The 18,331-nt window shown below is 39.7% G+C and overlaps 1 protein-coding gene across 4 annotated transcripts in view; it reads left to right on the top strand.

Annotated features, from left to right (window-relative positions):
- Positions 1-18,331, top strand: part of Sm (heterogeneous nuclear ribonucleoprotein L) — a 157,435-nt gene that overhangs the window by 48,135 nt on the left and 90,969 nt on the right. For all 4 annotated transcript variants that reach the window (XM_077405518.1, XM_077405517.1, XM_077405516.1 and 1 more), the window contains exons 4-5: positions 8,663-8,748; positions 10,082-10,178. In XM_077405518.1, coding sequence (XP_077261644.1) covers positions 8,663-8,748; positions 10,082-10,178 — 183 coding nt within the window. The remainder of the gene's footprint in view (positions 1-8,662; positions 8,749-10,081; positions 10,179-18,331) is intronic.

The raw sequence follows: 18,331 nt of genomic DNA on the forward strand, positions 1-18,331 counted from the left end.
CCGCAAAATCCTTCTAGGTACTTGGAATCTCTCTGAATTTCCTTTTTGCTTCACAGCAATTAGTGCTTGAATTACCGGTGTTTAGTAGTGTTTGTAGTATTTTATCAGAAAATAAAAACGAACAACACCTGGAACAACAAACTTTTTTCCTTCTCTTATGACATACGCGTCTTATGACATATATGATAATATGTTATGTAATAAATTATAAATAAGCATATATATTAATGCATTAATTAGTTGAAATATTTTGCATGAAAAATTTCCAGATATATCGTTCTCCGAACGGATCTTTAAATATTCAAAACGGCTTGATTCATCCCTGACCAGAATTTCTCTTGCAAATCTTCTTTTGATAACAAAAAGACTTAATAGTTCAATTTTTATTTAAATTCATTCCACGAACTATATAACCTGGCCGTATGATTCAATATCGAAATCCCTCGATTTTTGAATAGCCGATATCTTAAGTCCCAGTTATTTCCTTCTTCAAATATTAGGTCGTTGGATATGAAATGTCAGATTTTGAAAGTTTGATCTTTGTAAAACGTTCTTACGCGGGGCAAATACTTTCTGGTAATAGATCACTGTGTGTCACAAGCGTGAAAATTTTCAAGCTCGTTGAATTTCATCGAAACGAAATTGAAAAGGTGAATAAGATCCTGAGGGAAAATTTGAAGAATAGATAGTTACGGTGTTATTTTATTGCTTAAACTTTGCGTAAGTAACTTTATGTGGGGGTTACCTAATTAGCGTAACTAACGTAAGTTACTGTAACGGAGAATTGAGTAGTTGAGACTTAATTATCGCAGCATTTAATATCGAAACTTGGCAAATTGCGGAAAGACGACGAGCGATTAAGTTCCGAACGGGGAAATATCGCTTCACTTTTCGTCAAGCGGGTTTCGCGCGTCCATCAACGTGATCTTCTGTCTTCTCAATTTCCTGGAATTATCCGGAGATCGTAAACTTAAAACCGCTGTTTCACGTGCACCATTGTAATGCCTTTACACCTTAACATCGAAACAATGACCGCTGGACGAAATGCGCTCCGAATACAGGCTCCATCGAGAGAGCCTTCAGTGATTCCGCCGAAAGTAGTGAGTGCGGGTTGACCTTAATCGTCTCTCTATGGAACGTGTGTATGTTTGTGTGTTAGGAAAGCGGATGATTATGGCCGGCAGCATTCCATAGAACACTAGGGTGGAGTTTTACCTTCTTAAGGGAGCAAACAGAGATCACTGAAATTGAGCGCACACGCGCAGACATTGCAGGGGGAGATCATAACCCCGTATTGTCTGCGTGCCTCGAATTTTCTTTCGTTTTTACTTGCTTTGGATAAAGTGACGCGACAACTATATGGTGAGTTACACGAAAGGTGTGAAATAACAAATATCTATGACGAATAAACATTTATTTTGGATTTTTAATCAAATTAATTAATTTAAAAGAATTTATGACAAGAAATAGATCGAGGATATTTTTTTAACATGAGATGTATTTTTGTAACTTAACGTTATTATCTTATAAATATAATACTTTTATTTTTACATATTACTTTCCGTATAACTATCGTGTGCTTTAATTAAAACATCTTGCGTTCATAAATCTATTTTATATCATTTTTATATACTTATTCTTATAATTTCTAAATAATTCACTTTTATTACATTTCTCACTATCAATTTTCTGAAAATCATAAACACAATATTTTTTAAGACTTAAAATTTTATACATAGTCGAAATATGTTACGCGAAACTGTCACATTTAGCTGTAAAATGTGTGGAGATGACACAGGCCATAGTTTTCCCGTCCTGGCCGGGTCGCGTGACATTTTATATTCGTAGAAGAAAGACGAGAACGGGAGGAAAAGGCGCACAGCGCGGTAGGTCAGTTATGACGCCAGATTTCAGTAAGGCCGAAAAAATGAGCTGGCGTCTCTCGGGTTTTCCGCCACTTCTCCTCGCGGAGACTTCTCCCTCGTCATCTCACACGGCACTCATTTGTCTTGCCCTCGTAACCGACACTTTTGTCTCTATATCCTCTCTCGAGTGCGACGCGTTCCGCGCCGCGGCCCGCGATACGACAAATGAAGAGCAATGCGTGTGAAACGTCACGCGTTTCCAGGATCGTTCTCACGAGGCGATGTCCGTATCATCCGACGCGCGGCTCGACGAATTTCCCTCGAGAAATTGGCAGCAAAACTGAGAACTTCTTTCGTCGGCTATTGCCGGGTTTCTGGCATTCGCGTTTCGCATACACCCTCGTATCCCCGCGGCTTACATCGGTGTTGTTCAATTAGTGTCTGGCTGCACCGCGAGTTTCCCAGTACCGATCTCGCTAGACTCCCCGAGAAGATCCGCCGGAAATTAGACTTTCGACAACTTCAACCGCCTGAAAGATAAGATTATACCTCGAGTGGACGAATTAAATTTAATTTCGGTCCTTCAAATAGAAATAAGTATAAACACTCTTGTTCTAGAGACGTGCGCTATATTGCGCCAAGAAATATAATTCTAATTGTATTTTGATGTTCGTGAGTCATGATTGATAGCGTAATCGGAAAATCAATACGTGTGTACGTTTATGAATGCTTTTTTACGAACTGCTCCGTGTCGATAAGCACTGCGTATTAAAATTGAATCGTATATCGACGTAGACATTAAGATACGTGCTTAACTATTTTAATAAAATATAACGTTACAGCTGCTTTACGTTTTGTTTTCGATTGAATGATAAACATTTAATAATTACATGGAAACTTTCAATATTTTTATATGTATAGGCAACTAGGTATATTAATAAAACACATTAATGTCACGTAAACCATCGCACGGTGATAAAACCAATAATACAAAAAGAATAAAATATTTTTGCGGTCTTATCATCTTCAGCGGAAATTATAAATTTGTTGATAAGCCGATTTCAGGTTGCAGACCGTAACAGCCGATGATAGGTTATTTATTTATCATTAATATTCATGCGGAATAATTATATAAATTATAACTTGGAAATTCACAGTTTAGATCTACAGGATGTAGGTTACTACATGAAAGTTCGCGAGTTGAGAATTTCAAGTTTAGAGAGATTAGAGACGAGAGTGTGTTAAGATTGAAATCACGAGTTGAGAGTCAAGTTTACTATGTATCGATTGCTATATTAGAGAGCAATAATTGAATCTTTTGCGATAATACGAAATAAATCTTTCGTACAAAAATCGTAAGGAATATGTACATTTCTGACTGATCATCTAGCATCTAATCGTATAGCTTTCGATGAATAAAAAGAAGCGAATGTACCTTATATACGTATTTTTTTATGCGCCGCATTTTCGTCGTCCTTTAATTCGTCCGCCGTGTTGGTCATCGCAAGTGCCAGCGCTTATTAGCTCACGCGCGCATATATCGAATGCACCCCGACGGGATACGCCGGCATCGCACTCGGGGGAAATACCCCAGTTTTCAGCTGCATCCCCGGCGCGTTGTCTTTGTATTCGGTCGTGTTCTCGTGTCGGCCAAATTGATGTCGTAATTGCGGACACTTCATCAATTTTTTATGCGCTTCCAGTCTCGCCCGAATGGGATTGGAGCGGGATTAGAAGCGGGACGCGCGCGCGCGCTTGCCCGTAAATTCGGCCACGCTCATCCCCGAGCGGCACCGAAAGATCGCTGCGCGGCAAATTTTTCGACGCGGAAAACCTTATCCTTGGTTTTTTCGCGTTGAAAATTCCTCGAATGGACGACGTTCCCTTCGATTCCTCCTCTTCGATTCCCCGAAGAGAAGGATGATTTTCACGAAAATTGTCACTGGCATGCGGGCGCGAGAGAAATGTGGCTTTTTCCATAAAAATTTACACAAGTTTGCTGTCTTTCCTTGCACAGTCGTGACCCTGCAGCGTAGAACGCAGAAACTCTGTATTTTAAATGTTTACGATCGCGGCCTGTTCGCTTTGATTTACCGTCGAGTTTTTAACAAATTTATCGTTACTTATTTTTTTCATAACGCGTTCTTGTCAACTCGAAACTTTTGAAATTTACGGCTACTTTCAAACCCGCGCTTCACTTCGTCATCTACGACGTTTACGATGCATTAATGAATGCTCCGTCCCACCGTGCACATTTGTTTTCTCTCCCCGTCTCATTAATACGCGACATCGCCGCGGCGTTTCTGTCTTTCGCGGTTGGCGGGTCGTCGGTTTTTGAGGTGGCTTGCTTTCGTTGTCGGTTACAAAGCGAGCATTATACCTGGAACCATCTGGCATCGAGGAGGCGAAAGAGAGCCGACGTAGAATATTTATCAACAACCCGGAAAGAGAGAGCGGCTCGCGGGGAAATATCTCCCCGCTGGAGAAATGTCGTTATAAATCACCGGTCTGCTTTTCCGAGCTGATTGTGTTTTATAAACGAAGGCGGATTAGTCGTATTAACACGCCCGGAGATACATGCTGGGAATGCCGATGAATTAAATAAGACGGTACGGCACGCTTCTTCGCAGCACCCCCGTGCGCGCACGCTGATTGATGCCCTCCGACGAAGCAAATCTATTATTACTGCCTGACCTGCTCAAGAACGAGGATTAAACCCCTTAGCTCTCCTACCAATAAACTGCATTGTCATTCGACCCGAGAACGGGAACGCGGGACTCGTCTATATAGACTCCCCCAAGCGAGTAATTCTTGTCTGTACTCTACTTAGAAAAGTTTCCGTAAAATAGTAACATGTATGTTTTATTATTTTTTCAAGACGTCCACTGTCATGTCGAACACGAGGCTGATTTGTTTCGTTTCTGTTTTATTTATATAATCCGCTATCCCCCCATATATCTCGTGGCCAACTACACAGAAAAAACAAAAGTGTCAAGTCAAAACTTATATACTCATATACGCAACAATCAATCTTATAAGAGTTTCAACTTTTTATTTCAACTTTTTTTATTAGTTAAACTATATAAATAACTTCATTCAAGCAAGTTTCTTCGTTTAACGCAATATAATCTGATTTCTAAAATTATAGATTGTTGCGTATATATACGAGTATGTAAGTCTTTATTTGGCGCTTCTATTTTTTCTGTACAGTTTGCGAAGATTTACGATTTTTGTCACGATCTTTATAGAATTTCTTTATTCCGTAATATACACAATATCTTTAATCGTTTCTCTAACATCCTTGGATATTTATTCCGACGGTGCTAGAACGATCCTCCTTCGCGCCTAATGACGTTTTTCCGTCGCGAGAACAAGCGGCAGATAAGCTTCGGTAAATCACGTTTTCACGCGGCTCAATGCACTCCGTCCGAGCGAATGCATCTTCGCGGAACAAAGAGATTACGTGCTTTCCTTATCGCGAGCTCCGCTTTGTGCGTCGCGCGTCCGCAGAAGCGTCCGCTCCTGAATTTATACCGCGGTCGATCCATTCCAAGGATTTCTCCTACCGGCATTGTATCTCGCACGGGCACAAAAGGGGGTCGACGACCCGGATGGGACAACACCCCGGACAATTAGGTTCGAGTGTACGTTCGCCGGTCGCGCGCGCGGTCCTCGAAAAACCGGCGCGGCGGACCGGTGCGATAGCGGTGGCGGTGCAGGCGACGTGCGCGAATTCTCACTTCTATTCATAAGCCAATCTGAAATGCAACGGATCATACATATTACATGACGCACGCTGGATACAGCGGCGGCCGACCGGTGCATAAAAATTTATCGGCCGTTCGCGAATACGGTGACAATTTTACATAATCCAGCGTATCTTCCGTTTTTTTCATTAAGCTGCGAAACAATTTAATTATCACATCGACCGTCCGATCGTTCCTACGGTTTTCTTTTTCAACCTGCGGACAGCTGTCGCGAGAACTCGAGACGACACGGAAATTGAATTTCCGCTTCTATTTATTGATCTTGATATTTCGTGCTCGCCAGCTTCTGCTGTTTGGGCTTATCCGATTACGCACAGAAATGCGTACGTGTGACGTTTTATATATGCTATAGAACTAGATTGATGAGCTTCATTCTTATGACTATGACTAATACAAAGATTCCAAGTCGGACGAATTTATCTTTCTTTGCAGAATTATATGCGGCAACAATAATCGAGACAAAATTCAATATATTCGGATTTCAAGTAATTGAATTATTTAATTCAGTTACGATTGAATAATTTATATATAAATTTAATATTTTACACATAAATATATATATATTAATTATATATAAATAAATAATTTATTATAAATTTGGATTATAATTGAGTAGATAAATTATAAATTAGACATTGAAAGATCACAGACTGTTATACTCTGATTATTCAGGCATATCGTAAAATTTATATAATCATTATGGCATATGATTGCGCGCCTTGTAGCTGGAGATTGCGCTCACTCGGCGCGAGGCCGACAATCTCATTCGAGTCTGACGTCGCGGCGCGCGGGCTTGATATCCTCTGTGATATAGCATGACTAATCGCGAGCACGGGATAATATACATTGGCGCGTCTCGCGTATTCAGACTGCATTTAAGCGGCGCGACGAACCGCATTTTTCCCGAATAAACAGCGTGACTCACTAGATGCCATGCGATTCCACTAGTTGCGTGTTTTCGTCTAGCCGCGCGGGAGATGTGCCGCGCGCGCGGCAAGGAGAACTCGCGCGGAAGGAAGCCCACTTTGGCAGCGAGCCACGTCGTGTCATCGCTCGTGCCGCGCAAATTCGAGATTTCCTCGGCTAGCGTCTCGACAGGTAAACACGCGCCCGCTGCTAAACGCTCTCAATTATCGACCATCTTGCAATAAAATGTGTCGCGGCCCGTCCGCACCCCTGCGCGATACTTAACACGTTCTTTGATCGCGTTCCCGGGACTTGACAATTACAGCTTATCGCTAAAAGACGCTCAACTCTATACCGTAACCGGCATGATATACGTGTTCCATTCACATTTCTCTTTGTTAACGTTATTCATTTACTTTGTAGTATATTCGAAAATCAGCAAGGAAAATAAATTTAGCTCAAGTAGATCAACCATTATATATACCGTTTAATGTTGTTACAAATCACGATTTAAAGTTAACGTTGTATTAACGTGTAACAAAGTGTTAATCTTCAAACGTTATTTGAGCTAATCTCACGATTAAGGATTAAGGATTAAATTAGAGAGTGCTAATTGCATTGTAAATCAGTGCCATCAGCCGATCATGTTGCAATTCTGTTTTCTCTCTAATCTGTCCTACACTCTGCTTCGTGTTACAATGTCTAGTTACCCTAATTCCGAAATGATTCGTCTCCTGTGCTTGACAAATTCGTAAATCCTAACTAAATCGATCATTATAAATCTTGAGTCGCGTAACTCTTAGTTTTTCGCGTTGAGAATCAATAAAATTAGATTATTATTTGAGAATAAAGCGAATATATACGACAAAAGCATGTATCTCTAATAGATTCAGAGATTTTGCAAAATCTAATATATTTGAATTTTAAATAATCGAATTAATTAATTCAGTCGCGATTCTCTCAGCAATGAATAATTTGAATAATTAAATCTGAATTTATTATAATTGAGCAAGGAAATATCAGTGAATAAGCTTTAAAGTCCGGTTATGCTGCATTAGATGATGTCTGGTGAGGCGAAATAAAATGCGCCAAATGGAAAACAGTCGCTGTAAAATACTGACTTTTTCACCGAGAAAATTTGGTGTTGTCGATGCGTCTATTAGGGTACAACACTCGTGAATAGGCTCAAATGCAGTTTGCCATTTGTCTCATATTGCTCCCTGATGACCTCTCGGTTCTCAACCTACCTACGCCACGCAAACCTTCTGTCTGGATCTGTTGCGAACGTCGTGTGAGGGCGGTCGAACCTTATATACCGAGCGTTTCGCACACGTTGTTGCGCCGATGGGGATGCCCTGGAGAACGCAACATGTAAACTTCGTTCGATTTGCAGCGCATGATATACGATGTGCATCGATCATGTCCTCGAAATAGGTTAACGGAAATACGGAGGTGCTTCAGAACTATTGCCGCTTCTCTTAACGACAGGTTTCCGTAACGGAGACTGAGAAGAATGGCGATTGCCCCAATGTTGAGATATCAGGAATTTTCGAAGCGACTAATTAAAGCGCGCGTGTTTAGAACGCGAAGCAAAAAGGTGCATGGGTTTTCATCAATGTCCGTATGATAATATGACGTGGAAGAAAACAGGAGAATTTAATTTAAAAAGTTCGAGGCTGTGAGGCTTGTAAAACGAAGTTTAGATTTATCGTAAATATAATTAATTGTAAATGCAATTGCGTTGAAAAATATTTCTGAATCTGATATTAGTTTCTTTTTATATTTTGTAAAATAGTAGAGATTCCATATAAACAAAAAAAACGCGCATTGACAAAATATTTTATTTATACATTTATTCTCCTAGATTGACCTAGATCGATAATGCATTGCATATAATATTTTCTTCTTAATTTGGAACTCGGAGATTTAATTAAAGATTAATATGTAAGAAACTCGTATTTGATTAAAGATTTAATATCCACGTTTCTTTCGACTTTTGAGCTCTTTTCGGAGAACTCCGCTGAGGTGCAATGCACCGTCGCCTAAGTCAACAAAGTGTGAAAATGTTCTCCTAAAATATCTTCTCACGCATCTGTTAAAGTGCATTCCTCTTTTCTGTTGCAGGAAGTGTTGCACACGATCAGTGCACCCAGCGGGCAGGTTCAGCGCATCGTAATCTTTAAGAAAAATGGCGTGCAGGCTATGGTTGAATATCCTTTTCAATACATCTCGCTAGTAGTGCCTTTATTGGATTGGCAATCGCTAACCAGCAGTTTCGTCAATTTTCGTTAACGATTCTCGGAAAGACACTGTATAACTCTCAATTACGTAAATTAACACTTTAAATTCAGTTGCGCTCGCGTTACCGTACTCGCAGTAAATTACAAATGTACCGCTAATGTTCGCTAAAGTGTAATACTATTTTACGACTGCAGTTGTTGCGTGTTACATGTATATAAAGAATTAACACAAGATCAGTATCATCCCTTAAGGCACAGTTCACTGAGAACTCTTTAATTTTCAAAATCGATCAAATATCTTCGCTGGAAATTTCATTAAAAGTGCAATTTAAATTTATTGAAGAATTTGTCATTGAAATTTTGACAAGCAGCTGGACAAAGGGTGTTAAAATGCGCAAGTGACGTCTTTGAGTCCGACCGTGCCCGAACAATGCCGCCGGGAAACGATTTATTTTACAAGAATGAACTGTCGTGTATTTGCATGAATTTGATTTACACGATAAACTTCAGGGCAACGGCGCATTGAACACGCGAGTCAAGGGTCACCTTCGGCGAACTCGAAGCTCGCGGGATCAACTGGGATCAACTCTCCGTCTGACACGCTTTCACGAGCCGGGGAAACTTTGTCAAGACATGCACTGCCATTACGGCGTAATGAAGATTTATAACGGGGATTCGGGCTAACGGGAAGGCTCCCGATTTTTTCGCCGCGAACTCTTTTTCGGGTATTCCGTACGCGAATATACGTTTAACAACGCGCATCTTGAGCTTTACCTCGGGAATAGCGCGCCGTATTTTCGGTGAATCTCCGCTTAGTGGAGATATTCTGGAGTATATTCCGGACTATTACGATCCAAATAATAGTCAAGTCACGTCCCGCGTGACTACAAATTCGTTAGAACGTTACGTCATGTCGGATTTATGCTACGCGAAGGCCACTTTGCGGGAAAACAACATTGTAATACCGCAGTGAACTCTGTGAGATTTCCGTCTTGTCGGAACGCTACTTTATCGCGTTTTTCACGTAAAACTTGGTAAACGTTACAACTCATTTAATTTCATTTGCATAGTAATTCTTATCTGAAGAAATTTTTGTTGTATTTTTTCGAGATCGACTTTTTATTTATAATATTATTAAACAGATACATTTTTAAATAAGGAAAAGTGATTTCAAATTTAATTGTCAACTGGTTATTGCCGGATTTTTTTTTTATAAATATTGACTTAATTGTATCGAATTAATTTTGAAATTTATATTTTTCAAATATGCTATATATCCTTAACTGATCGTTCTGATTATTACGTTTGACACGGTGGAATCAGCAACCAGAGCAAAGGAAACGCTACATGGGGCCGACATATACTCCGGCTGCTGCACACTAAAAATCGACTTCGCAAAGGTGAGTAATTATCTTCCGTAATTGCCCTTCTCTTTTGAAGGAAAATTTATGCGAATTTAGATATGTAAATGCTGCGCAATGTAAGGCGGATCGCATTCGCCGACCTTAAAAAAACGATATAAAAAAAAGGAACCGTTTTTAAAACTGTCCTGTCGTCCAGAGCATTTTACATAATACTATATACTCGCGTTAACATTCAAGAAGCGTTCAGAAAACTTATTTGCACCATTCATTTTATGCGATTCGTTATCAACTCTAATTAGCAACACCACGAAAGTGCTCGTAGCATAAAATTCTATCTAATATTTGCAATTTAGCTACGTTACATGCATATAAGTACGCCGGTATTATTGATAAAGCTAATTTAAATGCACTCGCGTTGCATCTGTATAATGATAAATTAACTGCAAGAAACACGAATTATATTAAATTATTATATAGATTTTATCATATTTTCTTTTAACCATAAATTACTTGACAAATGTAAAATTCAATTTTTTCCTCCTTTAAATTTAAAATATAAATTTAAAATAAAATCTAAATACGGATTTATATTAATTAAAATAATATAGAACGTGACACGGAGAAATTTAATTTGAGATTTAATTTTCAAGTTATTTCGTTAAATATCAAAAAGCTATGACTATTAATGGCTTTCAATCGATTTTCCGTTTAGTAATGCATTCCGAATTTGTCAAAGGGGATATTAACGGGGAAATATCGACTATTATGTACAAAACATTTTATGAGAAAATTCAGTCTATTTAAGATAAAACTTATTCAATTTGTATAGTTACAACTTAATGCAGGACGACTTGTAGTCGAGCGAATCCTGTATGTGATCAGCGAAACGTGTATATGTTTCGTGCATGACATTATATAATACTGATATAATAGAACGGTCTGTTTCTATAATTACGTGGCTCTCGTCGACCTCAGATTGAATCTGAGTCAGCAGAAATTTGAATCGTCGATTTAAGTAACTTATCGTAATCAATGCACCCGACTCTGTCGTAAATCTTGTAATTTAGCGCTTGTAACAAACGAGCGCGACACAAGATGGATTAACCGGTTTTTATCTGATTCTACCTACCGCGCGCATTAGCGTGACACGACAAACAGCTGCGCTCTTTCACGCCCCTGTCGCGACTTTCACGCGAGAAGAATTAAGCTTCGTTCATACACAATACCACCATTGAATGGACAAACGTTCGTTGCTAAAGTGCCACAAAGAGAATGTGTCCCGAGTAATTTTTGAAAGTATTTATCAAAAATTGTACAACCTCGATCAATCGTGTCATCGCTTTTATTTTTTTATTTCGTAATTGATTTTTCTGAAACGGAAAAAACGTACGCTCTTTAAAACAGCTTCTTTTTTACTTACGCTCTCGTTAGACGCCGTCAGATGTTATTAGTTTCAGTTTTAAAAAGTCATAATATATGTTCCCGCTTTTATGACGATCGCGATGTCAGTTCGCGATAGAGACGCTGAAAGGAACATCCGGCCCATTAAAGCTTTGCGCGATGATTGCAGGGAGAGGAAAAAGTGGCTCGTGCCGCATAAAAGCACGTCTCTTTGGCGTGAACACGGACTATTGTGTTTTATACCTTAAAAAATACGCGAACAGCCGAATATTAACGAAGCACAGTATTACGAAATCGCTCGTTAATGAAGCGTGAGCACGCGCGACGCGTCAGATTGCATCGGATATAATTATCCTCTTGCAAGCCTCAACAGTCATAATTATCACGCGTAATCATCACGAAAGAGATTTATTCGTGCTGCTAAAATATTTTGCTTTAGTAGAAAGAAAGGAATTTATTGGAACATCGCGTAAGAATGTTTGCAATTTTTATCGCTTGCTGGCAAATAGAAGAGTTTCAAGACTCGATAAGTTTAAAACCCATCTTTCTCCTTTTGCGAAAATGTGACTTTATGCCACTTTCTTTACCATATTGTTTTTACGTTCAATTTCTTCAATAGCATCTTAGTCGCTCCCTTAAGACTATCGGTGTGGTTTCTTTTTGCATAACGAAATCCAATCATAGAATAGCGAAAATAATGATAACGACAATGGTCGGCGATAACATTTTCTCACTCGTCCGAACAGGCAACTCGGAATTACTTCGATTTGCTGTTATCCTTCCCGATCGTTTCCTTGCCACCGACCGTGCGGGTCATATTGGAAAATGTTAGATATTTATTGACGAAGTCGACTGTACTTTTCGTTCGAATATCACGCACAGCTGCTTCTTCTACAACTTTTGGAGTATATACTTGAAATCGTGAAGTATGGTTAATCGACCGTCCTTGATGATTTCTTTACAGCGTTGATCCTTATTTGTTTTTGGAAAGGTTAAAGGTAATCGTTTAATACAATACTAGAGCTTAACACAGTAAGTGACTACAATTAGATTTTGCTGAAGAGAGTCATAATATAAATACGTCAGGAGATATCATAATTAAAACAGCACACTCGCTAAATCTATATATAATGTAATATAGTGAACTCGAGATACTTTTTTTAATCTTTAGACTAAAAGAAAGAAGAAAGAAACTTGAGAAGCGAGTGATCTAGATTTAATAAAGCCGGATTAATCCAGAGGCCACCTGTACAATTGAATAATAAAAAGCGCAAAAGTCTCGCTCGGATGGAGGTGCGTTGCAGAAATGTCGGTAAAAATTTCGGATGGAAAGTATGCGCATACCAGAGAAGCTCTAGAGACGCTCGCTCTCTGTAGAGCGACAAGCGAAAATAGAGTCGAAGGCAGAACCCAAAGCTCGAAATTGGATTTCGAGGCGGAGTCTGTCGCGGGAACTTACACGCACACCCCTTATCTTCCTGATGCCAATAGAAAGGCATGCCAAATAGCAGCCTGTGCTTGTTGGAAAGCGCGCGTCGGCTGTCGTGCCACGCATGAGCCGCACGAATCATGCGATGGATCTACGCGCGTGCATCTGCGCGGCGGCGAGGCCGAGGTATCGCAGATCGCAGACGTATCGGATACATCGGAGGAATATTTGAACAAGCTCCCTGCAGTATCACTGCAAATCCTTCTGGATAAATCCTTCTTCGGTAAGCGTCCCTTCGATGCATCCGCATTCTCTATACTGCGAGCCGGGAATTTTTTTCGTAAGAACAAACGTGGATGGAATGACAATGTCGTATCGATTACGACACGGTCTTATTACAGAGATTGCTTGGCGCAGAAGCGGACCCGTGTACGGAAACCGACCCTCGTTTTATAACGTGCATGTCTTTTCGTCTGCAAGGTACTTAACATATACTCGCATTTCGACCATATGAAGAGTAGCGCGGGCCTATCGCACTTTTTCACAAATTCTTTTTTTTCCCCCGAAGTAACTTGATAGTACGACTTTATTACTTTTGTAATCATCAAAAAAAGAATATTGTGCGCCAATCCGTACTATCCGTACTACAATCCGTGCAATTCTTTTTCTCGTTTTTCTTTTTTTTTAATAACTTTTCAAATACAGCTTTTCAATGCGTTGTTTTTAACGTTTCTTTCCCTCTCTTCAGAATTTGTTGGCTTTGCTCGGAGACGTTATTAGTGATCTCGAAACATTCACGGAATTAGCACGTTCCACCCATTGTTCCATTGTTCCGCCACCTAAGCTTATTCTTTCTCTTTTTCTCCCTGAAATTTCTCCGTCTCGAGATCGGTATTGCTGGCCCTGCAGATGTTGTAAAACGTGCCTTCCCTTTATTCCGTAACGCCTATACGTTATCTTCATTCCTTGAGAGAGCAATATTCAAAGTTTCATTATTAAACTTTTGCCACGGATCGGCGAAGAAACGAGGTTGTTTATTGAAGTTGAAATAGCCGATAAAGTCATTCGTTATTTAGACGAGTTATGAGACGGGAGCGACGTAACTGTACCAATTCAATTAACGTTTTTTTTTTTAGTCGGAGCGTGAAGTCAGATTAAAATTTAAATGTCACGTCAGTGACATCCTCTGCGACGCTCGCGCGTCGACTTCATTTCCGGAACTTTAAACCGAATTAATTCCCTTTCCGTCGCCATATTATAATTCTCGGGGTGACGATAAGACGGACGCGCGCGCGACGTGCTCGGCGAATCGCCGCCGCGGCGAGAGATCTTCATTCGGCGAATATCGTAAAGAACGTCCGACAGATTGACAAAGTTGCTCTACGTGCTGGCTTATCACCTTCGAGAACGCGCGAATTTATCGGACGGGAAGTATCGCCAGGAATTGAAAGTATTTACTCGCCATTGGAGCGACATTAACGACGCTAGCAGCGCAAACACGCACGTCCGACGTGTTTTATGAGACCCTCTAAAATCTAAAAAGAAGAGGTAGAAGAGACGCGCAAAGCGAAAACATAAGTGCCGAGCTCATGTAGAATGTCTCGGGACGATTGCCAGATCCTTAATTCCAGGATTTCTTAAGGTGGTCCTTTCGCGGACCCGTTAGTCAGGTAACAGTCCGTCATGAGGTAATTGAAAACAAACAGTGACAAACATTACACAACATCCCAATAATTATAATAATATAACATGATTTTACACGCACGATTTAATCGTATTTAATTATTTACTAATTAAAAAAATATCACAATAGTAGTGCGGTTGGACTCGCGTTAGGTTAGGTCAGGCATGACGGTACGAGTAAAGCAATACGCGCGTGGATCCACTACTTATTTAACCTCATATATCAGAGCAAAACATTCGGCAAGCCCTTATTTTCAAGGTATGTACGAAATCCGGAAACTTCAGGGAATATTTTAAGACATGAATAATGTATTCATCTGATCGCTAAGTACACATGTATTATTCGTTGAAAACCTCGGCCGTGGCGATTTGCATCGTTCTATCTTTCTCGTTCATTAGATGTAAACAAGGATAAAATGACAATGGCACGCTCCGCGAACGCACATTTAGAATGACTTATTTCTTGTAAAGTGTCGGTAACCTCACTTGATTTTTCGTACACATGTCCCTTATTACTGTATATTTAACATATATCTAGGTACTTATCTAATACTTGTTCTCACGATAGGACCACCTTAATCGAGCCAAAGATCACTTTTACATTAACGATAATTCGTTCGAATGTGCCATCTTTTTGTTCATAGCTTTCCATCTCCGACGTTAACTATTTATATTTAAAAATTAACTACATTTTATATATATATATATATATATATATATATATACAAATCGTCCTTTGTCTTAAAAGTAGGCGAATGAAATTTTAATTTTAAACTGTATTTGTTACGCATATCGTTAATGCTAAAACGTGAAAGAGAATAATGTTTCTCTTGATTACATCGTACGAATTCTATTTTTCACTTATTCGTTTTGCATGACGATGCGATTCCCGCTCGTGCAAATGGAAGAATGCAAATTTCGTAATTACTCATGGGGTATTACTCCGCGCCCGGCACTTCTTTCTGTATGAAGGAAATAACAGGGCATATCGCGCCCTACAGAAAACGACGTTACGAGGGCATAATGGCGCATAAAAAACAATTACCGGCACTTGCTGCCTAAAAGGAGGTGCACGGAAAACCCAATTCACAATGAAAGATGATGCATAGATTACTGTGTAAATGTTAATGGTTATGCGCCGTAAAGATAGCGTGGTGATCACTGTCGTCTTTTATGCGCATGCATTATACTTTTCGATACCTCGAGAATTTTCGATATTTGGTGCAAGCGCATTTTTTATGGTTATGTTGTAGGTTATGTGTACTACATCGAGGTATCGAGAACTCTAGCACTGTGCACCACAAAATCTGGTGCAGACGTAAATACCCGGACATGTACCTATATCCGGACACCTTTATTATTTATTATAAATACAACGCAAATTAAAATCAAAGATAAAAAGTTTTTTTTCTTGTAGTTTGAAACTTCAGTTGTAATATCCAAACGTTTATTTTCATAAATTTATATTTTTTTAAAGGTATCCAGACACATACGTGTCCAGGTATCGGTACATTTCCTATGCTTAAGTGTCCGGGTATTGGTACCTTTACCTTAACAAAAATCTATTCGTGTGTCAGAAATAACGCAACCCAGTAAGCACTGTACAGTTGAACGCATATGTATACAAATAAATAGTGCTGATCGACATGTACATAGTGCTCGAATGATATATTACAGCTACCTCAATTTCTAGCATCAAGTTTGATAGTGAGTTTGGTTTTCCGTGTGGGATTTGAAGGAGCGTAATTTTCGACGAGTGTGAATTACAAGCGGGACCACCGGTGGTTTCGCATTAGGGTATGCCGTTGCGATCCTGAAATTGCATTTCCTGGCGAGTGAATACGCCGCATTCCATTCACACCGCGAATTCTCGCGCCCAAGAGAATGCAATGCCACTTTTATTTCGCGGGGGGAGAAGCGCGATAATCAACGTTTATATATTAATTTACGTAAAAAAAAAACCGTCGATTTTCGCACTTGATTTTTAACGAAGAAAAATTTTATTATATCGCGTTGTTTTATAGGTAACATATACTTTTGGTTAGGAATATTAATAGTCATTGTTTTCGAAATATTTCAGCCGAACCGGTTTTACAGCTGAATTATATTTCGAAGCTTGCGCACAGCTATTCATTTTCATTATTGTAATTGCTTATCATTACGTTCGTTACATATTGTAAGCGACACGGCGCAACGTTTACCGCGAGTTATGTCTCCTCGCCGATCCCTCTGTTCTTTTACACGCTCGTGTAATATGGGCGGTACGGTCACTGCATTTTATCCCCATCTCCCATATGCGAACGCATACTCTTACTCCGAAGGCGAACATTATTGTTAATTCTGCCGTGTCATTTCGCGTGCAAATAACTACCTCAAATTACGATGTGAAATTGTGAAATTGCCGGATTGCAAGTACTCTAATGGAATTCAACCTTATACACGTCGCGCCCGTAATATTGCAGTAACGTAATGCCATACCGTTACCCGTAACGTTGCGGTTGTCATTATATTCTACGTTAGCCGTCACATCTTAACGTACGTTTTAACATCTAATGCACTTTAACCCTTGGCCTATAGGAGCACTTATACTCTCGTAACGCAAACCGGCCCTTCTATGGAAATGTGTTTTTGCTCGAACAAAATATATAAAGCTCCGTAAAATTGAATACTGTGTAACAGAGGGAGTTTTTTCCGCTCAGCGTAATTTCACGCCTTGATAAATCGCGGAGAAAGGAAAAGGTAGAAAGAAAAATTACGGGTATGAATAAAGATTTCATTGATCGCTATATCGCAGTCATCAATCATTTAATTTAGAAATTCGAATTTTGCTATGCGCCAGTGATCACGCAATTTTACGTCCCATGAAAATGACGGATTTGTTAGTTAGCGTATTGTTTTGTATGTTAATACGAATGCAAAATTATGTAATTATGTAGAAAACGTCATTACGCAATGTAACATGATGCGTTTCTGCGCGCTCCAAATTGGATGTTTTGCGTGGAAGTTTATATATAGGGCGTCGCTTATTAACATTAATTATAATTGATTTCGCTGATCGATAAATATTCTTTAATATAAATGATTGAATGACTGCAAAATATGATATAATTATACAAATTAGCCTTGTGTGTTTCTACGTTAGAAGTCCCAACGGGCTCGCTTCCGTGAGACGAAATGTTAATTGTCCTTCTTTTTCCGCTGAAATTTTGAATTGCAAATTAACGTAGAATCAAGAAGAAAAGATAGGAAACGTGCTTTCTAAAGAACTAAAACCTTTCGAGTCGGCGATTTTGCACGGTCGACATTATGATCGCGACATTAAACGTCGCGTAAGTTCGTACCTCGTTAATATACGGTGATTTAATTCGGTCGCGAGTCGCGAGTTATCGATGTTAAATTCTGAAACGCGGCCGGCATGTGCCAGTCTGCCGCGCGTCAGTGTGGGTCGGGAAATCTTTATACTTTTCGCTTTGAATTGCAAATCGTATCGGGGCGCAACGGTCCGATTGCTCCCCGGGTTCTCCCGCGGACACAAGACGAAGTTTGGAAGTTTCCGCCGCGGGAACAAGTCTTCGGACTTGTTCGATTTGCCGCGCGCAGAATATGCTTGTCATCAATCATCGCCCTCGTCGAACAGCAACAAATCTAAAAATCGTTTTATCGTTTCGGTAATAGC

The sequence above is a fragment of the Temnothorax americanus genome, unplaced genomic scaffold (assembly GCF_048541705.1).
Source record: "Temnothorax americanus isolate GAGA-0224 unplaced genomic scaffold, ASM4854170v1 Scaffold2, whole genome shotgun sequence".
In the NCBI taxonomy this organism is placed as follows: domain Eukaryota; kingdom Metazoa; phylum Arthropoda; class Insecta; order Hymenoptera; family Formicidae; genus Temnothorax; species Temnothorax americanus.